Source organism: Myotis lucifugus, unplaced genomic scaffold, assembly GCF_000147115.1.
Source record: "Myotis lucifugus unplaced genomic scaffold, Myoluc2.0 scaffold_48, whole genome shotgun sequence".
In the NCBI taxonomy this organism is placed as follows: Eukaryota; Metazoa; Chordata; class Mammalia; order Chiroptera; family Vespertilionidae; genus Myotis; species Myotis lucifugus.
In genome coordinates, this window is record NW_005871096.1 from 5,671,614 (window position 1) to 5,695,468 (window position 23,855).

General features: G+C 42.1%; 1 protein-coding gene across 2 annotated transcripts; it reads right to left on the reverse strand.

Moving 5' to 3' along the window:
• Window positions 1-491: 491 nt before the first annotated feature.
• Window positions 492-22,941, reverse strand: KLF3 (Kruppel like factor 3). 2 transcript variants are annotated; one of them, XM_006088515.3, is made up of 6 exons: window positions 22,923-22,941; window positions 17,314-17,410; window positions 8,815-9,301; window positions 8,011-8,161; window positions 2,813-2,973; window positions 492-1,038 (listed from the first exon to the last, which is right to left on the reverse strand). In XM_006088515.3, the coding sequence occupies exons 2-6, from the start codon at window positions 17,368-17,370 to the stop codon at window positions 857-859; spliced, it is 1,038 nt and encodes a 345-aa protein (XP_006088577.1). In that variant the 5' UTR covers window positions 17,371-17,410; window positions 22,923-22,941; the 3' UTR covers window positions 492-856. The 2 variants fall into 2 exon arrangements, with proteins under 2 accessions (XP_006088577.1, XP_023609424.1); XM_023753656.1 differs by lacking the exons at window positions 17,314-17,410; window positions 22,923-22,941 and adding an exon at window positions 10,488-10,506.
• Between the last annotated feature and the right edge of the window lie 914 nt (window positions 22,942-23,855).

The following is a 23,855-nucleotide window of genomic DNA, read 5'->3' on the forward strand; positions in this document are numbered from 1 at the left end:
TGGAGGTCGGTACATGGGTAACCCCACCAGTATTTGGCTTTGCTGGACGGTTCTGCACAGTTGAATATGCAGAGACCGAAGTTCTAGGAACGCACCGCACAGCTAACCAAATGATGAAATCTCACTGAAAACCCCTGGCTGGCTTCCTCCTCTGCCCCCTTGCTCCAACTCCATGCGATGCAAATACAGCCTCCATCCCTTGAACTCCATCCCTTGAACTGACAGATCACCTCCCTACGTCAACAACTCTAGCTTATCTTCCACTGGTGGCAAAGTCCTCCTAAAGGACTTAATGTCGATGAAGTGATAAATCCAACTTGACAAGCAAGATTGGTGAAGGATAACGGAAGAGCTGACTGAACTCGCCCGGAATCTTGCTGCCCTTCTAGTTGACCTGTGCAGGGGTCCACCCGTCTTTTCTCGGTGCAGCACAAAATGCGATCACAGGGCTCAGAGGTATGACTGTCTCTGGCAAGGACTAGCAGGCTGGATACTGTATTTCTAACACATTTACTTTGACATTCTTTTGAGGAATACATGGACAAACCGACAACTGGTTCTGTTTACATGTTCCCTTGTTCTCATTACATTAAACTTATCTGTAAGAAGGGTTTGCTTAGCATCCCCGGAAAAAAAAAAGTGTTCACATTCTTTAGGTCTGACCCGTGGTAAGGAGGGAGGATTAGAGAATATTTACTACTGACCATATGGAAGTTTGACTGATATAAATTCAGAGATTCAGACCAGCTGAATCAAAATTAAAATGTACATGTAAAAAATGAGTTAGACAACGGGAGGGAGGACAGAGAGAGCTGGGCGAGTGGGGAGCCGCGTGCCGAGGCGGAGACGGAGACATTCAAACTAGCATGTGGCGTTTCCTATGTAGGGCAAGGTGGTCAGAACGGGAGAAGCTGCGGTCACAGTCCGGACACTGGAAAGGTTTGATTCCAGTATGTTTTCGGAAATGTCTTGTTAGTTCATCAGACCGAGCAAACTTCCATGTGCATCCTTCCCATGTACATTTGTAAGGTTTTTCTCCTGCAAAAAGTGAAAAGAGCTTATTATTATTATTTTTCTGATAGAAAAAGACTGTTAATTAGTAAAAGCAGTAAAATTCAAATGTCTGAGCTAAAGCTCTTGACATATATTATTTCCAAGGTATGTTTATCCATTTGTCCCTCAATAACAGTATCTTATAAACCACTACAGGACAAGCAAGAAAACATTAATTCTCTTTTAAAAAAAAAATCTGAAGTCTCTATCAACTGAAATATCTGTTGGGGATTTCAACATCTTAGCTTTTGTCTAATGGATAATAACTATGCCTAAGAATAATGCTTTCATCCGGAAGTGCTAACACTATAGTGATGCCTCCCCACCCTGTTACAGCCGGGTGTCTCCCACCCCTCCTGTGGGGTAATGGTCATTTGCAGGTGAGGACAGAAGACCCTTGTGAGAACACCCTAGGGAGAGCCATTAGGAAGACCCTCACAAATGAAAAGGCTGTTAATGGCTATCTTCCATGTTTAAATTAGTAAAAATAGGTAACAGGCACCACTAACTAATTTCCATTCCTCGTTCTCTAGAAACCTTATAGACTACCATTCCTTGGCATTTCAATGAGATATTCAGAATTTGTATAAATGCTAAGAGGTATTTTGCCCACATCTGAATTGTTATGCAAATATTCAATTTGGTCTTTTTAATCTTAGGCTGGAATCTGGAAGCATCCACCGCAGGGTTGTCCCATTCATCTCCTGGAGATGTTTTTACGAATCTATTTGACATAGGTTTGGTGATTGGGTGTTCCTCTAAATGCAAGCTGTAGGTAGATTGATTTTCCCTGGCTTCCTCTCCCAGAATTCAATGAAAAACTCACTTCCACTGTGCTAGACACTTTCCTGCCCTTTTTTCTTCCAAATCCCAGAGTCTTCTGTTTAAATATTCCTCATAAGAATGACTCATAAGAATAAAAAAAATAATCTATACCCTGAGTTAAGAACAATGTATACAGAGGCAAATCCCTATCACACTAGAATTTCATACTGAAGAGTCTGAGGTTGGGTCAGATGTGACCTATAGTAAACATTAATCACCAGTACTTACTACAATTCATCGGATTATTTACAACATTTTTACACAATTTCCTTAAGATACTTTGCTACAAAATGTTGAAGAGCCCACGGAACAATTTCACGTTTTCTTCACCTATACAACAATTTTCATAAGATCTGGCTGCACACTCTGTATTTGAGACTGGGCACGATGGAAAATATTCTAGAACAAATATGGCAGGCAATCACATAGAAGTTCCCTCAGTTTTAGAAGCGGGGATTTACCCAAATTCAGCTTCTATAAACTGCTGCATTTATTTGTTCTGCGTAAAGAGCTGGTTTTTACTATTGTGAACTGCAGTTCATTTGCCATAATTCTGTACATAATTCTTGATGTACATTTGCCATAGAAGAGCCCATAGGAAGACCACATCCTGGTGAAATCGGCCCACAGTTAAGAGCACTCTCCCCTCTGTTCCACCGGAAGATCCATCCCTTTCTCTCTCCTTCATTGCAGAGTGCAGAATCACAAGTGATTGGCCTTCCTACAGCGATGACCTTGAATCTATTCTACTTATTACAAAAGTAAATCATAACAAAATACTTAATTTATCATGACAGAGACATCTGTAAATGACTATGGTAACTTTCAGATGCCTGAAAAAAAAATCATTATAATAACCTCTGAAAGTCAGAACGTTTGACTTAACCTTGTAGTCTAATTCTTAGGAAGAAAGCGAGTCTTGTATTTCTGATACCTGTATGTGTTCTTCTGTGTGCTTTCAAGTGAGAGCTTTTAGTGTACACTTTGTTGCATCCGTCATAATCACATCTGTGTATCCTTCGCTTCCTTTGGGTGTCTGGAGATTCCACAGGTAAAGGTCTCTTCCCCGGCTGTACTATGACTGAAGGGTGATTCCTGTGAAAGGCAACGTTAAATGCAAAATGTTGAGTGGAAGGCTCTTCCTTTTCTTTAGTCTATCAAAAGCATTAACAACACCGGGCAAAAACAAACAAAACCCAACAAAATAAACAAAAAGAAATTAGCTGATCAACCCAAGAAGCACTGCTATATTCATTCAACAAACATTGAGTGAGCACCTACCATAAGCCAGGCACTGTGCTTGGCACCGGGACACAAAGATGAATAAAAACAGGGTTCCTGCCCTCGAGGAGCTCACACTCTAGGGGGAGACAGACATGTAGATAAGTAATGACAGTAAGAAGAGTTAGGTGCTACGCTGCAGGGAGGTGCAAAGCGCTAGAAGTCTCTTTGCCTCAATAAAAATTTGCCTGTTTATAGAATGTTGTGGCCCTAGGTAATGCTGGACACTCTACTACTATTCACAGGCCATCCTTACTTTCATTTATTGTTCTTTAGGGAAAGGTCAGACTCCTAAGTCTCAGGCAACCACACTGTAGGAGGTCAGCCCTCTCAGGAACCCCTGACATTCTCCCTACCTCCCTGATTGCTCTCGCCCAGACTCATATCCTGCATTTGCATAAATCAAATCATGTTAAACATCATTACTGTGGACTTCTTTTTCAGAAAGGTAGTTGGAGAGAAAAGGCAGATGGGGAAGAGCTGGGAAAGGTCTGTAGTTTCCCCAGACTTCTGCTGATTAATGTTAAGTAATTAAAATTCCTAAGCCATTCATTAATTTTAACCCATTCATTTGCTTTCCTAATGACCAACTACCTGAAACATTACAGTTATGGAGTTGGCCTCCAACTATAACAAAAGACTTTTCTTTTAAATTTGAACCTAATTCTGGGCCGGTGGGGCTCAGTGGTTGAGCGTCGACCTATGAACCAGGTGGTCATGGTTCAATTCCTGGTCAGGGCACATGCCCAAGTTGTGATCTTGAGCCCCAGTGTGGCATGCAGAAGGCAGCCAATCAATGATTCGCTCTCATCATTGATGTTTCTACCTCTCTCTCCCTCTCCCTTCCTCTCTGAAATCAATAAAAAATATGTATTTTTAAAAATTTGAACCTAAAGTTCTTAAGATGTTCCACATAACATATGAATGTTTTATACAAGTGTGCAAAGGGAGAAAAAAGATTGGTGAGAAGGAAAAAAGGAATTTAATGAGATTTTAAAAAGATAATAAAATTTAATTATATAAATCAGAAGGGAATCCCTGAAATGAAACTTGATTTTTTATCTTGGTTAAAATTTAAATACATGTCTTTTATCAGTAACTTTTCCAGGCATGCTAGGAAGCAACTAGAAGAAAATCAAAGCCGTATTTAAATGACCTCACATTTTCTCACTTTTATTATTAGCAAAGAAAACTGTCACTTTACCTTCCTACCCTGATGCTTAGAGGGGCGATACAGAAAAACAAATGGCCAAGTTTAAATACATGGAAAAGTGAACATGAACTAGTGAGGGGGGGAAAAGACAAGACTTAAATTTTATAAATATACAAACAGAGAAAATAGAGAAGTGAGAAGTTTATGAACAGATATAGTTTTTTTTATCAATTTAAAATTCTTCAATAAAAAGGAAAAGGTTATCAGTTTATTTTTAACTTTCGACTTTAATTCCACTGATTGAAAATGTTTCAACTTCACTAAGAGACCTTCAGGAAATAAAATTCTGAGGAAAAAAATGATTAAATGTATCTCATATGCTCTGGGATACTGAAAGAGTATTAGATGATTTTAGAAGTCTCTCCCAATTGTTAGATTTTATGGGTTGCGAATCAGCAGTTTCTGTGCAGTAGTTAAGGAATGTGTTTTCCAGTTGCTTGTTGTGTGCATAAAGGTATGCTAAAGAGCTGTGTGCTCTAGCTTAAATCCCAGCTGACAGTCCCAGCTCTGAGCTGATAGCCCCTGGGACCCTGGGGGCAAGATGTTGATATCCGCTCTGTGGAATGGGGAGGATGATATGATCTCGGAAGGTGGTTGTGAGTAATGTACACAAAGCATTTAAGAACAATATGTGGCCCAGCTGGAGTGGCTCAGTGGTTAAATGTTGTCCTGTACACGGAAAGGTTGCTTGTTTGATTCCAGGCCAGGGCCCATACCTGGGTTTTGGGTTCAGTCCCTGGTTGAGGCACATACAGAAGGCAACCAATTAATGTTTCTCTCTTCCTCTTCTCCCTTCCCCTCTCTCTAAAGTAAAAAATTTTTTTTTAAAAAAGAGAACAATATCTGTTCCAGATGTAAATCTACTCAGTGGTAGCTGTTCATAATTCAAGGTTCTGAAATCTATTTGTAAATGTAGCCCCTACATTGTTTAATTTCATGAAGCGTGTTGTTTAGTTCTTTTAATGTCTCCACACCGGATCAGGAAATCTCTATACCAGCTAACATCTACCTCGAAAGGCACCACCATTCTGAGGGTGGTGAGCAGCCCCATCTCTGAAGAGCCAGATGTTAGTATAGGCTGAGGCTAGAGATCAGGATCTTGGGGTCTCACCCTTCTTGGCCTCCTCACTACTCATTTTAAAAGAGGCCTTTTGGGAACATTACAACCAAGAAGTTAGAATAGCTATTAAATATCGGAGACCTGGTCATTGTTTTGAGCCAAGCCGACCTCTCAAGTTTGCTACCAATCATACATACAACTAAATGGAACAACCTGATCCTTAAGCTGTTTGATTTTTTTCTTCTTAAGCTGTTATACATTTTCACACATGCAAATATACAGCAGAAGCAATTTTATATACACTTGAGTGCCTTTACAAATAATTCTAGAGCAAGTAGCTCCATGATCAAGCAAATGGATTTCAAAGCTGTGTTTTGAAGTCTGACTCTAAAGAAAGGTTTTCTTGAGGCAAATATTGGGGCTGCCTCATCACAATGCTACTAGGCGCTTGGTTTCAAATGATTCCTTCCTGGCTAGCTGGTTTCCTATGGGGGCTGCTACTGGGCACACTCCAAGACATTACTTAATCACATCTGTGAGAAAATCACTTGAAGAGTCCATGTCCCAGTCGTGGCTAATCTGTTGAGTTTGAGAAGCAAAATGCATTCTTAGGTCAGCATTAGACTAAGCATCTTGCTCATTAATCATTAAAAGCCGTCCAGCTTGAGATCATCCAAAGAACATTACTTAAAATAAGAAAGAAGAGAAAAAGTATTTTATCTTCAGCAGCATTCAGGGCACAGCATATTGCTTTCAAATATCCTTCTTCCATAATGCTTCACACTGTCATTCATAATAACCTGGGCTTGGGAATAACCCCTTTCAGTCAATGGATCACTCCCTATGTGGGCAATTGGCTTTAGAGCATCATCTGTGTAGGAACAATTACAAGTGCAAGTCATACTGCCAGTTACCTTGCCAGAGGCACCCGTCATCATAAATAAAAGCAGCAGTGCAGCCTACATGATGTGTCCATTTTGGATAGTTTTTTTCCTTTCACTCAAGTGCATGAGCAGATGCAATCAGCTAGATATGGGTTAAAAGTGGCAGGAAGAGCTCTCATCTGGGTGCAGGAGATCAAGCCCAGGCCCCTCTTGCTGTGAACAGTGTGATTACAGGCGAGTTATCTAATGTCTGGCTCCTCAGTTCTCCATTTCCTGTCTCCCATATGCTTGTTATGGGAGAATAAAAGTTGGAAAAGTTTCCTTTGGGGGTGAAGGGGATGCAATTTTGAAAAGCAGTAATGTACAAGTCCATCAGACACTCTCCTACCGATGTGGCCGGGAAAGAAAATTCATTCTCCACCTATCAGCAAGTATATGACAACAACAAAAATTGACTGTGATTTGGTTCATTGGGCAATTAATACGTGAGCTACTATAAGGGCATCTACTTGGGGTGAATGTGGATACAATTATAATATTTGGAATTCCAGTAAAATCAGAGAATTCATATTCTGTTGAAGAATTATTAACTGTTTAAGGGAGAGGGGTGGAGAGGATCAAGTAGCCAGGTGGGAAGAACATGTGTTCAAGTTGGAGAAAAGGGACTTGGGAGGCAATTGTTGCCTCAGTACTAGGAAGCTGGCCACTAAATCCAATGTGAAAAGCACCAGAACACAAGACAATTATAGCAAGAAAAATAATCATGGCCAATAATGAAAATAAAGAGGAAAGAGGCAACAAGATTAAGCGATTAGCCGAAGGTCATACATATGGTAGGGAGCGGAGCTGGGATCCAAGATGTCAGACCCAAAGTCCAGTTTCTGAACTACTTCAAACACAGCTTCCAGTGTCATCACTGGTAAACTTCAAGGTTACCTACAGTGGCAATCCCATCAGTGATGTTATTTAACCTGTGTGTGGCACTGTCATATTACAGCAAGTTAGACGTAAAACAAACCACCATTCAGGTGTTTGGTTGCTGACCATCACAGCCTGAACTTTCCCCTCCATGGCAGTCCCAAAGCAGACGGAACATTCTAGGCAGGGGCAGGCAGGATTTAAACGACTAGAGAATAAGCTGTGTCGTGGCTGGGCTTCTCTGAGCTACATGGTTAATTTCTGTTGCCACCACTTGTTTACAGGACTTGTGTTGGAGTGTCTTTCTTGGGCTTGTGGTTGGCCTGAAGATTTTAATGCAAGACATTCCTCATCCTGGAGACAGGAGACTCTATTGGAAGTGACAAGTAGGAGTACGACATGGGTCCATATGGAGTTTTCATGATCCAACCTTGAATATTTAGAACACCAAATTCAATCCACGGTGGGATTAAGATTCTGGAAAAACTATGTGTGCAGTCTGGAAGAGTGAACAAATAAGATAAAAACAATATATGTGGTAAGGTGGCAAAATCATGGGTGACCAACTCAGTGGTAACTGGAAGTCATCGTCATAATGCTGTCCGTGTAACAGAGCATTGTTTTTGGAGAGATCCCCTCATCTTGCCCCGTGGCTGCCACATGCTACAGGGCGTTCCTGGCAATCCACACACCACACGTTGGAAGCCTGGGCTTCCATTCCAGGTCCCGAGATGCATGCTGCTACGCAAATGCTGGGTAGACCTAAATATACTTACTCTTGCAACAATGCTTGCGGGGGGGACACTGAGTTCATTAAAGGGGGTGACATTTCTTCAGGATAATAATCTGTCCTCTGTGGTTCGATCCCAGGTTCTATTTTAATTTTTTTCTGTAATATAGGCTTCTCATAGGATTCAATTACAGGTACTAAAAAAATAAAAATAGAAAAGTCACTCTGTGTACAATTTACCAACTTCAGCTTTTAAAAAAGCTTATTGCACAGGTCCCATCTATAACACTGATGTGTGACTATTTATCTGCCTTTGGCAAATTAGAGCAGCAATGAATCTGAGGGGGTTCTTGTTTCTCTGGCCCATTATTTTGCCAGTAAGCAGTGTACCTAGGAAACTGGACTTTTAAGACACCAGCCCCCAAATGATTCTTTCTTATGATTTTTTATTATCTCCTTTTAACCCCAGTCTTCTGCCCATGACCACTCGATAAACAAGGTGCTTTTAATAGCCCTGAGTAATCACCATGATCTAAAGGTATTTATTAAATGCCTCTTTGCACCTAGAACCGTATTGGCATTTCATGAAGCAAAATGTAATGTCAAGATTCTTGCCAGCCCAAAGTTGACAATTATATAGTGAAAGTAATCATTTCATAGCTTTAAACAGACAGCCTGATTCTTGGGAGCTCTTCCAGTATCAACACTTTAAGGCAAAAAACACACACACAAAAGGAAATGCCTCAGGCAGATGCTAAGTGGGATATTTCCTTTGAAGAGCTTGGCTCTGCTACCTTCACCCTCCCCAGGCTGTCTGTCTGGTGAAGACACTGGAGATTCTGAAATTTACCTTGCATGCTACTGTTTGAGTTTTCCATCTCCTCAGACAAGGACACCATGAGCGGCTGCTGGAGGTGACTGGTGTACATGAAGGGGACGGGCTGCACCACGACGGGCTGTATGACCGGCAGGATCCCCGGGCTCCGAATTCCGTGCCTGGACAGGGCAGCGGCCATCACCGGCGGCATGGACAGCGGCATGCTGAAGGGCTGCACTCCTGGGGGCGGGGGTGAGTACTTTTTCATGGGCGGGCTGGACGATGGCATGCTCAACCCGGGCGAGGCTCTCCGGTGCGAGGACTGGAACTTCAGTGAGGAAGGAGAATTCCCGGCCGAGGGCGGTGAGCTCCGCTTGTTGACGGTCAGGTCCACCGGCTCCATCTGCATCCCGTGCGACAGGACTTCCGGGGTCTGGAAGAACTTGTCGGATAATGGTGTGGAGTAGATGACTCCATACTTGCTGGGCTTTATGGACTCCATGTAATTAGATGGGTATGACTATTGGACAGGAAAAAAACAACACGGGAACCGCCAAATAAGTACATTTGCTTCAAACACAAATTAAGATGCAAAATTCTTACCAACAACAGGTTATGAAACAGAAGCCTTCTGGGCTTTAATCATTAGGAGTCAGCGTTGGGGTTCACCAAGAACCAGCCAAGCCAAGTAACCTCGTTGTTTTTCTGATGGAGCTTCTTAACTGGCAGGAAATGCCCTCTCTGGCTTTGGTATGTACCCCAGCGGCAGGGCACTGAACATTTCTCATGATATGCTTTTTATAACATGAAGAAACAGAGCTGCATGTGGGCTGGAGCCGCTGACGAATCCATTCCTGGGACATCCAACAGCCCTGCTTTGCCCGGGACTATCTTGACTTTAGTATTAAAGTCCTACGACCCAGGAAATGCCTCAGTCTCAGGCAAACCAGGATGGCCGGTCACCCAATACGCCTCACACTGAAGGCCACCCACACTAGGGTAACTATGTCCTTGGCCCCAACTTGTTCAATGGTCTACGCACAGTTTGAATGAAGGTGCAGAAGATGACCCGATTTATACATTTGTGGATGACACAGAACTGTAAGAAACAGCTAATATAATATGACTCAAATCAGGCCACCTGATGCTCGAAATGAGGGAGGCCCAGTGTTTTCTACATCTTGCTCCCCATTCTCAAAAGCTAAGCTAAGAAGATATTGGAAGAGAGACAAAATGGTTTGTTTCCTCCCAAATCTAAGATCTGTTCTACAATTGACCTACTTTACCTTCAAATACCCTTCTCTCTTCTAATATCAGGATGACCTAACTCATCTACCAGCTTTAAATATAAATAAGTCACAATTGCATATTCTGGTTCATGTTCTTGGCCATGGAGTTGACTAAAATTGCTCCATTCCTTAACTATAATTTAAAAATGAGTATTTGCTGTAGAATGCTTTAAAAAATTAAACACCAGCCATTTTCTATACATGCAGGCATTTTAGGGAAATTTTTAATAACCACATGTATAGTCCTCCTGCAGAAAATTACTCGTATTTGAATCTTTTACAGTGAAAGTGATAAGCAATATACTGTGCCTCTCTTCCAGCTCTTTTAAAAACATTTTATTTATTGTGTTTTAGAGAGAGGAAGAGAGGAAGGGAGGGGGGAGGGGAGAGAGAGAGTTATTTTTGTTGTTCACTTACTTATGCATTCATTGATTGAGTCTTGTATGTGCCCTGACTGGGGATTGAACCCACAACCTTGGTGTATCAGTCTTCCAGCTCTTAAATCGTATCTGTTTATGATTCTGAGGCAATACTAGCTCCTGATGCAGCTGAGAAAACCCACCAATGGGGACTTGTACTTAAATGACTGAATGCACTGTTAATTTCTGAGCCTCCCCAGACCCTCCAGTGGCTACTATTGTGAGTTACAAGTCATTGTGGGCAGCAGTGGTTTTGACGGGGCTTATGACAGAGATCCCACCCTTTCCTCTCTGGGTCTTGCTGGACGGCTCTCTACCTGGCTGTGCATCAGAATCACTTGTGCTGTTTTGAAATGCAGACGCCTGGCCTCTACTGCAGGCTGACCGAGCATGGAGTATTGGGGGAAAGGTCCTAGGCAGTATTTTCAGTCCATTGGATTTTGATCTTTTAAAGTTTCTCATCTTTAAGATTAAGTACTTTGTTCTTTCATCCTTTCTTTATCCATGTCATCATAATCTGTATGGTCTAGAACCATGGCCGGCAAACTGCGGCTTGCGAGCCACATGTGGCTCTTTGGCCCCTTGAGTGTGGCTCTTCCTAAGCCTTAGGAGTACCCTAATTAAGTTAATAACAATGTACCTACCTATATAGTTTAAGTTTAAAAAATGTGGCTCTCAAAAGAAATTTCAACCGTTGTACTGTTGATATTTGGCTCTGTTGACTAATGAGTTTGTCGACCACTGGTCTAGAACAGTGATGCCTGCTGCCTGGCACACGGTGAACATACAGTGCTTTAAAATAGGTGTTTATTTAAATGCATACGAAAAAACTTTTTTTTTTTACAGTAGTGATATAATGTTCCCTGTTAAAAAATTATGTTAACAAAAGCAATTCTATAAAAGAGGGCAAGAAATATTACTAACTAAATATTAGCAGTACAGGTGCCATCAGGATATGGCAAAGCTCCTCCTAGAAGGTTGTGAGGCTAAAATCAAAATCGGATTCAACGAGGTAGCCTATGTCTGAGCTTAAACACCCTGCAGCCCTATGGCTCCCTTCTCTTTTCTCATACAAGGAGTGCACTAAATGGGCTTAGATCCTCCTAATCAGGGCTTCACAGATTCACTGGGGATCTTGTTAAACTGTAGATTCTCAATGACTGGGAGGTGGCAGGAGGTGCACAGACCGCCTTTTGAATGGCACGGCTCTCAATAACAGACACAGAATAAAAATACTAATTTTTAGTATTAAAATCTGGTATATCACTTAAAAACAATTTAAAGAGGGGAGGGAAGAACATGCATTAATAAACCTGCTTAAAAGCAAAGACATAAAGGAAATAAAATCAGGAAATCCAAAAATATATAAATTGTTGTTTTTTAAAACAGCTTTGAGTTATGTCTAGAGAATCAAATGAAGAAAAGACTATTTCTAACTTTCTTCAGACCCAGGCACCCCACAAGGTGTGAGGGCTCCGAACATACAGCAATATTAACATTAAATATATTTAAATTGAAATATTGAAAGAGGCATAAGACTCACTAACAAAAAAAAAAAATTACAAACTGTGTACAATGAGGGTTTAAGGAAGTAATTAAACAGGGGGGGGGGGGATGTCCCCTGGTTCTAAAGTTTAATCTGCTTTACATATAATTCTCTAAAGTGCAAAAGCTCTGATACTAGAAACAAAAAGTCAAGAGATGGGAGGCAGCATTAGTTGACTCTACTCACCAAAATGTAGCTTCTCCCTTATTGTCAGCCCTATTCTTCCAAGAGCTCCCTATGACCTAGATTTTAACGCCAAGTTATTGGCAGCTCAATAGGAAGCAAAACGAGGACACGCTTTTATTGCTGTCATTGCTGGATTTTTCTATCTGTGGGTGAGTTTAAGGAAAGTAGGAATTGAGGACCCGGGAGATTGGCAAAGTTACTAATATTCCCAGGTTTCTCACGCCATGAAGGAAAAGAGACAGCCATACAGAAAGCCAAGTATTCTAAACACGATGCAGTTTTGCTGCTCGTCTGCTCTCCAGCGAATGACCCCTGTGCCCTACGCTGACTGCTGTGTGGTGTTTGTGAGGCCACAGGGCTAAAAGTAAGGAGACACCTTTGGGCACACAGCGGAGCCCACAAGTAACTCTTTCCAGTCCGGCCGCCTCAAGAAAGGGTGAAGACATGTGGCTCCTCAGACTGTCTCACTAGCACATTTCCTAGCAATGTGTATCAGAGCCTTCGGATTACTGGGGTGGGGCACACAAGCTACTGCCATCAGCTCGCACAACCTGGTGCCCCACCGTGGAAGGACTGATGCGGGGGTTTGCGCCGGGTGTGCACACCCTGGTAAACAGTTGCTTCCTTTCTGTTCCAGACCATTCCTGTCTTCTAACTAAGCAATGCAAATAGGCGTGGCCACCCGGGCCCCTAATCCGAATCAGAGGCAAGTGTAGAAAAGCGCCTGTGGCCACTGAAGGACATCCAATGCCACCCTCCCCTCCCCCTTCCACACGCTCAGCCAAGGAGGCTCTGTGTGCTGGAGCCCAGCAGCCTGAAGACAGGGCTCACGCAAGGGGTTCTCCCCGTCCTTCCATCCGGGGGTGGTCCTGGGTTTACTTTTCGAAAAGGTTTGGTTTGGGACACTTTTCCAAAGCTATCACTTTATACTCAAGTGAGAATTTCAATTGTTCCTTATTTTATGGGGAATACTTTTGGTGAGGTTTCCATTACAAGGGAGTTAAAGTGGATAAAGTCTCTATTTCACTATTCATGCATATGAAAAAGAAGTGAACATCCGTGACAGGGCGATGGCAAGTCAAAGGAATCTTCATACGAAGGGTGGGGCTCCCAGGGCAGAAAGGCGTGGTGCGTGTATAAACACACACTCTGGAAACTGCAAATGTCATGCCTCTCTATGCAAACACAAGCAGAAAGCTCCCTTTCTACCAGGCGCGGGAGAGCCGTGAAAAGTTCCTGCTGGAACAGAGCAGAGGAACTGTTAAGTGCTTCTCAGTCTGTCAGGAGTCTGTTAGATAACAATTTTCATTAAAAAAAAAAAAAAAGAAAGAAATGTACTTTCTTCAAAAGTAGTCTTCCTGTAGGAACAGAATAAGAAAGAATACTTTTTAAAAATTTGTTTTCTTTCTTATCTCCTGAGTTAAATTCTTTAACTTTCTTTGGAAATGAATGGGTAAAAACAATTCCTTCACATGCACATTTTACATTCATTCACATGATGTCTACGGTTTATAAATTATAATCTCCAATTTTACAAATAATAATAATAATTTAAAAAAAAAGGCTCAGGCAGCTGCTGGCAGTTTTGCCAACTTTGCATTGAGAGTAAGTAGCAGAGACCCAGGCACAGACCTGAGCAGGCAGGGTCTCCTCTCCTGATTCTTGAACCTTCTAATAAGACAGTATCAAGCCCTAACCGGTTTGGCTCAGTGGATAGAGCGTCGGCCTGCGGACTCAAGGGTCCCAGGTTCGATTCCAGTCAAGGGCATGTACCTTGGTTGCAGGCACATCCCCAGTAGGGGGTGTGCAGAAGGCAGCTGATTGATGTTTCTCTCTCATCGATGTTTCTAACTCTCTATCCCTCTCCCTTCCTCTCTGTAAAAAATCAATAAAATATGTTAAAAAACAAAAAGACAGTATCAAGCCTATTTGCCTCAAAGCACAGGATGGTAGGAAGGCTTATATGGGGTAAGTGAGAGATGACATTTCCTCAGTTTCTCTAAATTATAGCAAAATACCAAATAGGCAGATTGCTTCTGCTATGCTCTCATTTTAAGAAAAGGGGGGGAGGGGAGGGAAGATAAATCACCATAAGGTATTTTTATTCTATGTGGAATTAAAACAAAATTCCTCTTACAAATTATTCTATATGGCCTTAATGTTTAAAACATAGACTTGAATAACCAAAGACTTCAACCTTCAGATCAAAGATGGAAGAAGGAAAAAAGAAAGGAATAAAAAAATAAGAAATTAGGTTTCATACACTCCACCCACAAAGGCAGGAGAGATGAAATTTGAAGATTTAAGAGTAAAAACAGCCTGGATGGCGTGGCTCAGTGGTTGAACCTCGACCTCTGAACAGTAGATCACGATTCGATTCCCTGTCAGGGCACGTGCCTGGGTTGAAGGTTGCAGGTTTGATCCCCAGTCGGGGGCATGCAGGAGGCAGCTGACCAATGATTCTCTCTCATTGTTGATGTTTCTCTCTCTCCCTCTCCCTTCCTCTCTGAAATCAATAAAAATATATATTTTTAAAAGAATGAAAACAAAAGCTTATTTAATTTTGTTAAGAAAATAATCACAGCACCCTAGTCTCCAAATTTTTCAGTTAACTGAGATTTCACTGGATTAAAAAGGAACTTCACTGTAAGGACAGACACTAACTGTTGGTGAAACAAACTAATTTCTGTGAGAGTAGCTGAAGTTGCAAACTCGAGCATGAAGGAGAAAATGACCATTATTTGCAAAAACACTTCTATGTATTCTAGGTTCATGTATTAATCTTCAAGTGCATTTTACTTCCTGTTTTCAGTTAAGTGCGTTTTCTTGCATTTAATTACATCACAACTAACTTAGCAATGTGCAGCTTCATTCTTAGCTTGAAATTAGGCTCTGGAGCCCTCCTATTTCCATGCTTGCTTAAAAGCACTGGAAGTACACTGAATAGTAAAATGCGTCATTGATGGTTCTGCATCATTTAGAAAATTAATCATACTCTCCGGTACTAAAAACCTATTCATATTTCAAAGATGTAATTAATGGGAGAAATTTTACACCTTAATTTTCCTCCAACGTGACCATGCCATAGTTGGGGGAAGGGTTGAGGAATGCAATGACAGCACTGAGTAACATCAGAAGTCAGTTCGCTGTTTTGATTAATAAAATTCTTATTGCCCAGTTTTCATATTCAGACACTCAGTTATCCAGTTATTATGCTGGAATGTAAATGTTATTTCCTCAAAGCCACTCTGACTTAACTTTTCATTGCACCCAGTGATAAACACTTCACTGGCTTCGTAACAGCCATGGCAACTCAGTTCCAAGGGCCTCTGACTGACCCCCGTGTGTTGTATAAACATTTTTGGCAGGAACCTCCACAGCCAATGCATAAGGATGATCTAATTTTGCAAGCGTGTCATTACCAACCTTCTCATATGCAACTCAGGCCAAGTTTTCCCCCTTGTGAATATTTTTTCAAGCCCGTGAAAGAAAAGAGCAAGATAGAGTGAGAGTATTGCCTTGTTACTTCATATTTGCTAAACCAGATCCCCTCAAGTCTAAGCCATTCCCTGCTTTGCAGTGGGACACACCTTTCTGTTGTCACCCAGGCCCCATAAACACTTGGACTAATTACTAGTCTCCCGGTGGCCCAAAAGCAGCATCTAGAAGGTTCCGGCTCACAGAGGGGCCAGCTTAGCACTAGGTGCTGAAAAAGACAAGGAACACAATTCCCACCCACCCAGACTCTTCCAAGTGAAATAAAATTCCTCCTCCCCACCAAGTTCTTTCTTTCACTAGCTTCTCTCCAGGCATCTCTCACACAGTCATAGCTCCGTATCGCTGTTGTCATAGTTTTTCAAACAAACCATTTTATTCTTAATACACTTATTTTTACATGTAGAAGGACTGAGCGGTTGTTATTTTATTATCATCTTTTAAATCAGCTCTATGGAACACACCCTAAATACTATGAGACCCAATGAATGTCTTTTTCTTCCACTATTAAAAAAAGGAAAACCTCCAACATGTTTGAGAAATTCTTCTATATAATAAGGGTGGTGATCTTGAGTAAAAAAAAACAAAAACACCTCTAAGTCACCTGTATCATATTCTTGATGCTGATTTCTTATAGGTACATTCAGATATTGCTTCCTCACCATGGTAAACACTGCCCACAGGTTTTGAAAAATAACGTCCCTGAGTAGGAAGCTGGGCTGAGCAGCTGGCCCTGGAGGGAGGCCACAACTTGACCACCATCTGTGATGCCTCTTAGGCCTGCATCTCGGCTCTGTGCAGCGTGGAGCTACAGCCCTTAGATGAGACAGCCTTACAGAAAAAGCTGAACATCGACCATCGATGCCGTGGCCACGCTAGAGAACACCATCGAGATCCAGAGCAAACACTGGAGTTGTGTGCAGAGGTCTGCCACTGGTCTGGGTCGTTCCCTACGGGAGGCCCAGGCAGGTGAGAGGGAGGAGGCCAGACTGCGAGCGCCATGGCCACGCCATAGAGGGGGCCTAGCAGGTGCAGGCTGCTGCAGCAGGGAGCACAGCCCCAGGCCAGCAGAGGAGCCTGGGGAGCAGGATGCCCTGTGACTCCCGACCCCCATCCCTCTGGGCTTCATCATTGTGCTTTTGTTCATTTTTTTCTATTAAAAACAAAGTCACATTCAAAAAATTAAAAATATATAATTAATTTAAAAATGTCCCTGGGTGCACATTAATGTAAAAAAAATAAAATCAGTCTAGCCAAACTTTTTTTTTTTAAATGCTTAGACCAACAATCCTGAGAGCTCCAACTAAAAACTCTGGAAACTGAGGAGTTTTTGTAAACCTACTTCTGTGGCCCAAGTTCCGTGCTGACCGTATGCTGAGGGATGTGGGGCACAGGCCTGAAGGAAGCATAGATCCCGTTTATTGAAGGATGCACAGTGGCTAGTAGGGTATGAACCTCACTGACTACCGGGGCCTTTGAAAAATTTACCTATCAAATGCCTGTTTAGTAACGAGTAACTTTAAGAAATAACATAACACATGACAATAGCATTACCACTTGGAATAAATAAGAAAATGTTCGATTTTGGAAAACTTACCACCGAGACAGGGTCCATGGCCTCTTGCTTGACAGGAACTGGGTCAAACATGAGCATTCTTTTAGTTAAAGCTTTCTAGGGTGCTCTGGTGTTTGGCCTGGAAGACAAAACAAAGTGTCCATCTAAATCCCAAGGTTACTTTAAATAAAAACGAGTAAAAATAAAACATAATATTCCTCGCCCCCCCCTTCTCTGCTCCCTCCTCTCGCCCACCCCCCCCCCCCCCAATGGCTGGAATTTGTTTCCTTTACCTATGAAAGATGCCATTCTGTATAATTAAAACCAGACTCCATGGTCATAACCAGATGAGAGCCAATTGGCATTCCTAACTCAAATACATTTCTGGAACAATAGTAAAGCCCTTTCCAAGCAGTAAATCTTAAGACTGTAGTGCAAACTCAATAGAAGTTCACATTATATATGAGTGTCAAACACTTTTCCTTACAGAAAAATCAGAGGGGAAAAAAGACAAGCAAAAAGAAAACCTAGAACCTACCATCATTAATATCTTTGTTTTTATCCTTACAAATTTTTTTACATGGGTTTATAATATGCACAGAATTTAGTATCCATGATTTCACTTGACAATTTATGAGCAGAATGTTTCTTTTCGGCAAGCATGGTTCCATACCATCAAATTCAGTATGCCACATCAGTTTATGTAAATTATCCCTTTTTCCTGGGCACTTAGGTTGCACATCCTTAATTTTTAAAGTAAGTTTTAGTCTTGGGTGACAAGCATGGACATTTTCCAAAGCATATGATATACCATCCAGCAAAGATACTGTATTATTTCCATCAATAAAACAGAACCCGTTTCCCAATCCCAACATTTCTACCAGCGTCGTGTATTATCACTTAAAACAAAACAAAATTCTGCCAATTTGCTAGTATCAAAATGGCAAATTATTTTTACTCTAAATGGATTTAATTGCTGAATTAAAATTTATCATTTGCATTTCTTCTTTTAAGAAAATGCCTATTCAGGTCTTGAGTTCTCAGGTCCCCCCTCCCCCGACTGTTATTGTTTTCTAAGCACTTTTTATATGTGAAGAATATTAACTTGCATTCACTCCCATTCTTTTGCAAATTTCTCATTAGAAAATCAGACACTCTTTAGCCAGATGCAACTTGTCCTTGTTCAGTCTCTCTCTTCCCTGCTTCTAATATTCTGCTCGTTATCCATGTATTTCCTTCTTTGTTCTATACTAGTCCACTTGTACCACTAGTCCACATAAAGCCAACTGCTCCCTCACAGGACAGAACATTCAGTCTGCTCAGTCCCCAGCCGCACTTCACAGGTGAGGGAATCACCGCCCTGCTACTACTCAGATCTTCAGGATCTCTTCAGGCACTTACTATCCAAGTTTGGTTTACATGTTAGAGGTGAAGTCTTTTTTTTTTTTTTAATATATTTTATTGATTTTTTACAGAGAGGAAGGGGAGGGATAGAGAGTTAGAAACATCGATGAGAGAGAAACATCGACCAGCTGTCTCCTACACGCCCCCCCCCCCCCCCCACTGGGGATGTGCCCGCAACCAAGGTACATGCCCTTGACTGGAATCGAACCTGGGACCCTTGAGTCTGCAGGCCGACGCTCTATCCACTGAGCCAAACCGGTCAGGGCAGAGGTGAAGTCTTTATAGATCACTTGGTTTGGGTGGAAAAGTGAACAAGTTCTAGACTGAGTTCTACCTGAAAGAGCTGAGCAGTCCCTGGTTCGTGATGACTTCCTATGTCTTAGCATGAAAACTCCCCATCCCCATCCCACCTCCTGACAGTAATCTGTGGTTTGCTGGGTCCATGCCCTATGGGTTATACTAAGATAGCTCCACATACAATGATAAAAATAATACCGAGGTGTTCTTGCGTTTCATTGCTTCCTTGAAGAAAGTCTCTACTGGGTCTCGGGACAACCCGTGAATATCATTTTTAACTCACCCTAAGGCCCTGACTTCAAAATCCTGTTTTCCTACATCATAGGATGTACTGTAATCTGTGAACACAATCTGATACCAGGGTGCTCAAATCAATGGTGAGTGCTACCACCCTCACGTCTTCCGGCAAGAACATACCCCAACCACCAGTGAAAAATGGATGATTTCATGATGAAGGATGAAAACCCCTTTTGTGCTTTGAGATCTATTATTAACCAGTTCCCAGCGTAGCAGCTGTACAGATAGATGTTTCTAAAACTTGCTGTCCAGTGTCCTATACTGGACCTTAAACAAAAGATGTGCTTATAGCAATGAGGTCAGATAATTCAGCAGCTCTGACCCATGGCTGGCCACCCCTCCCCCAAGCCTTTTAAATGGAATTAATCCTTATAGATCCACCCACTCCTCTGACAGTATCTTGATGCAAATCCTTCTAAATAAAAGCCCCCAGATTCTCAGGTGTCTAAGGGAAAGAGCCCAGGTCAGGAGACTCATGAATTGCATCTAGCCCTCCCATGGGGCAACTCCTTTCACATGTAAAAGGACATCTCTTTAATCTACTTCCTAAAATCTGTACCCACAATGTTTTAGGAAAAGAAAATTAGAATTAAGACAAAACAAAGCAAGCTCTAAATAGTTTATATCAATAGATATGCACTCAAATTTTTTATATATATATACTGAACAAAGAGCATTAAATTTGTTGGTTCCAACTTCTGGAACACCATCAGGCATTTGCCTCTTTGCTAACATGATGTTTCAGAAGAAATATAGTTGCATATCACCACCCTATTCAGTCCTCTGTGCTTTATTAGAGGTCACCCCCCGCCCGCCCCCGCACACCCCCCCTAAGAAACACCCTCAGATTAAAGTCGCTGTAAGAGCTCACAGCTGCCGATGTCCTCCATGAGATCTCATTAAGGGCGGGGTCACTTCACAACTGCACCACGGGAAGAGCTTCCTAGCCTCTCCTCGCCTCACCTGCACCCTCTCCTCCCAGTGAGAGCAGCACAGTGGACGTGAGATGATGGGCTCTGGAGTTCATTTTGGTTCAAATGCTAACGCCACCATTTAGCCCATAAAGCCTTAAATCAATTTTCCTAATGACCACTGAACCCATTTAGAAATGAATTACACATTAACCTGCTCGTTCTTGTATCATTTTGAGACATTACTTAAGTTACTTTCATTCTTTAATTTTTATGTTTTATCTAAATTTAAGGAAATTAGTGCGCTGCAAGACTTGCAATCCTAAGAGAGAGAAGTCTAATAGAAAGCATCTGTTTAACCAAACCTGATTTACTTTTATTTTAAAAAGAGCTGTAAATGCATGTTTCCATTTGTTCAGACGGTGCCTTAGAGAAACTCAGTAGTGACAAAGGGAATATTAGTATTTCTCATTATAGAAGTATTTCAGCTAATAAATGAAGCAGGAATGGGATTAGAATACCTCATTTCGAAACTCCTAACTAAATAATGCATCACTGGATAACAACAAAAAAGTCTGTGTAAAGTTCAAATATCATTAGGAAGAACAGAATCAAATCTAACAGCACATTGTTCCCTACGTGGTAGCTTCTAAAATGCCCGGTTATGCTTTTAGTGCTAGTCGCAGGATAGGGCACAAGATAAAGGGCATGCAAAGAAAATGATGTACCCTACCCTGTCAACAAAGGGCTTCCTGGGAGTGGGGTGGGAATGTGACAGCTTTATATACACCTGTGTGCCAACTTTAAAGTGAATTCTACAATCAAAACTTTCAATAAAAAATGAGAGGGGAGGCTAAGCTAGGAAGGAACCGGATTTAGGAAGAGAATCGAACATATGAACACAAATCAGGATTTGGTTTATTTGCGAAAAGCCTGTATACCTGGACCCACGGTGCTTACCTCTGGGTAGACAGACCACTTTGCCACCACTACAGACTATCTCTGGGTCAGAGAAGAGTGGCTGCAGTGTCTCTAACGTGCCTTCCATAGAACTGAGAAGCCGCCGGAACACGGGAAGAACTGAAGTCTCTTAACTTAGTGGCTTTAGTTCCCCACCAGCAGCTCAGTACTCTGGGGATGTTACCATCATTTTTAAAGAATGCTAAAAACCACAAATTCTGCAGAAAATCTGTTACACAACACTGGCAGCAATTTTAAGTCCAACCAGTAGGTGGCGCCCTCCAACAGGTATTACAGACTAAGACACTGGCAGCAAATTGAGTTTGCCAACAGTCAGGGTCTTTAAACCTAGTGGGTTTTAAGCAGGCTCTGGAATTCTGTTAACCATTTTATGTGGGTATCACAGACACGAGGAGGCCCCAAATGTGGTTCTGTTTTTTCTTACAACTATTTTCCAATCATAAACACATTTACATCTTGGTTGTATGTTGCCTAGCAGAAATATATTCTAAACTAAGCAATCCCAAGATAACAAAACTGCTGTAAAAGAGAAACAAAAGGGCAAAACTGGTTTCAAAAAACTTTTTAAGTTATTGAGGTTCTTAAAAGGAAAAATATAGAAACATCATCATTGCCAAAATAATTTTCCATAACTGGAGCAAATGTCATCTTTCCCAACTATGTTATTTTGCTGGGAAGGGCCAAGACAGCTGGGTTTTCCTCCGAAAGGAAGAAACACATTTCTCTTCGTACTCTCTCCACTTTTACTTCTAACTTTTCAGATGTTGAAATAAGGGTCAGATTTCTACCAAAATGGAAAACTGTATGATTATGTATTAAAAAGCTTCAGTGGATCATTTACATGACGTTTCAGAAGTAATATAGTTGTGTGTCATCACCCTATTCAGTCTTCTGTGCTTTATGAGGGCACAATGTGCTACAGAGCTTAGAAATACACACAGCCCTTAACATACCGAGGTTACGATTTACCAAATCTCCTTTCAAAGTTGCTTGTCTAGAAGATAGAGCATGTTTATTACAAAAACAACTTTATAAATGACTGCCCCTTCTTTAGATGAGAGAGGGAGGGAGGGAGGGAGGGAGGGAGGGAGAAAGAGAGAGAGAGAGAGAGAGAGAGAGAGAGAGCGAGCTCAAAGGGTCCCTGCATTATCCTTCCCAACCCAGCCTGACCTAAGGCTCCAAATTCTCTCCCTCCCTCAAAGCAAACCTGTTTCCTAGCTGACCTCAGCCAGGTGTAAGAAAAACAGCAGAATCAAATCAACACATCTTCTGTAAGTGCCCCCTACCGCCCTCCACACCCCCAGCTTTTAACTCTTTCAAGCATTTGGATTTTAAAGGAGGAAGCATGTTTCTCCCCCCACTTTTTTACTCCCCAAAGGAACTTCAGGGGGAAAAAGAAAAAGAAAACCTAACAAACCAATCTCCGTGGTGTGTGTGTGGTGTGTGGTGTGTGGTGTGTGTGTGTGTGTGTGTGTGTGTGTGCGCGCGTGTGCGTGTGTGCGTGTGCGTGTGTGCGTGTGTGTGTGAAATTCTTGGCCAGGAAGAGGACCAGAACAGGCAGGCAACATCCCTGTAGCTAAACTTCCTTTCCAAAGAAACTTTTCTTTCTTCACTTCTGTACCCAAACTCTTTAAGCTCCCAAGGAGCTGAATACTTAATGGCAGCTGCTCTGGCCAGACACACGCGGGGCCAGGCAACAGATGTAAGCAGGCGTTTGGAAGTTGGAGGCTCCTTCCAGAACCGCCGAAGGCTGGCACCTACCTGGAAATGCGTCCCGTTTTCATAGCACTTGATGATTGCCACCTACCTCAGTCTTCTCTTAGTTGGTTCGAAAGGGAAAAGAAAGAAAAAAATCCACGGAGTATTTCTAAATCTTTGCCCCTCATAAATTAGTTATTTTGCATCGAAATGCTTTGTAGATGGGAAAGAAGTTAATTATTTAGTTTCAGATTAAATATAATGATCCAGTGAGCAAACAATCCGCCCTCTCTCCTCTCTCGGCTAACAAGCCACCCAATTTTACTTTCCTGCCTCCACCCATCTGCTCCACCCTATGGACAGTTGCCAAGGCGAGTCCAACTTGTCCAAACAGGACACGGCTTCAGATAAGATTCTGCCCACACCCTGTACTTCGGAAAGACGGAGTGAAGCAATTGATTTTGCATGTAAATAAGGACAGGTGCAAAGGTAACAACCAGGCACAATCCGCTTTAGCAGAAGGAGGTCCGGCTATGCAGGGGTGGGGGTGGGGAAACCCAACCCAGACCCGGTAGGTAAACTCTCAAGTTCACAGCCACCTGTGGTCAGTAGCATTCCATACCTTTCTTAAAGGAAATTTTAGCAAACCCTAGTCATTTTCCCTACTAGGGTTACACGCTTGTTTTCCTTCTTTAGGCTGACAATTTCGTATTTTAGTTTTAAGGGCAAGCAACCCAAGATCCATTGAAAAATTCCCTTGATGCATAATCCTGCTGTGCACGTATCTTTGTATCTTATAAGGCTGCCCAAGCCCTGGCAGTCCTCTTCTGTGGAGTGTTATATAATCAAATCCAGAAGGGCTGTGTGAGGCCAGGCTGCCTCGCTCTGCTGGTGCCCTATCACTGGAGACCCACCCCACTCCACCCTAAGGGGCCTCCACCCATGGGGCCCCACCCTGGAGGGAGTGGGAGGCTGGGAGGGACCAATTGGCTCCAG

Bases quoted from the DNA above. Each gene is read 5' to 3' on its own strand.
- KLF3 (XM_006088515.3), bottom strand. From the start codon at position 17,370: ATGCTCATGTTTGACCCAGTTCCTGTCAAGCAAGAGGCCATGGACCCT. The intron at 9,302-17,313 runs GTAAGTTTTCCA...CCTGTCCAATAG, and splicing joins CCATGGACCCTGTCTCGGTG to TCATACCCATCTAATTACAT. The intron at 8,162-8,814 runs GTAAATTTCAGA...TTATTTTTTTAG, and splicing joins CTCAAACAGTAGCATGCAAG to TACCTGTAATTGAATCCTAT.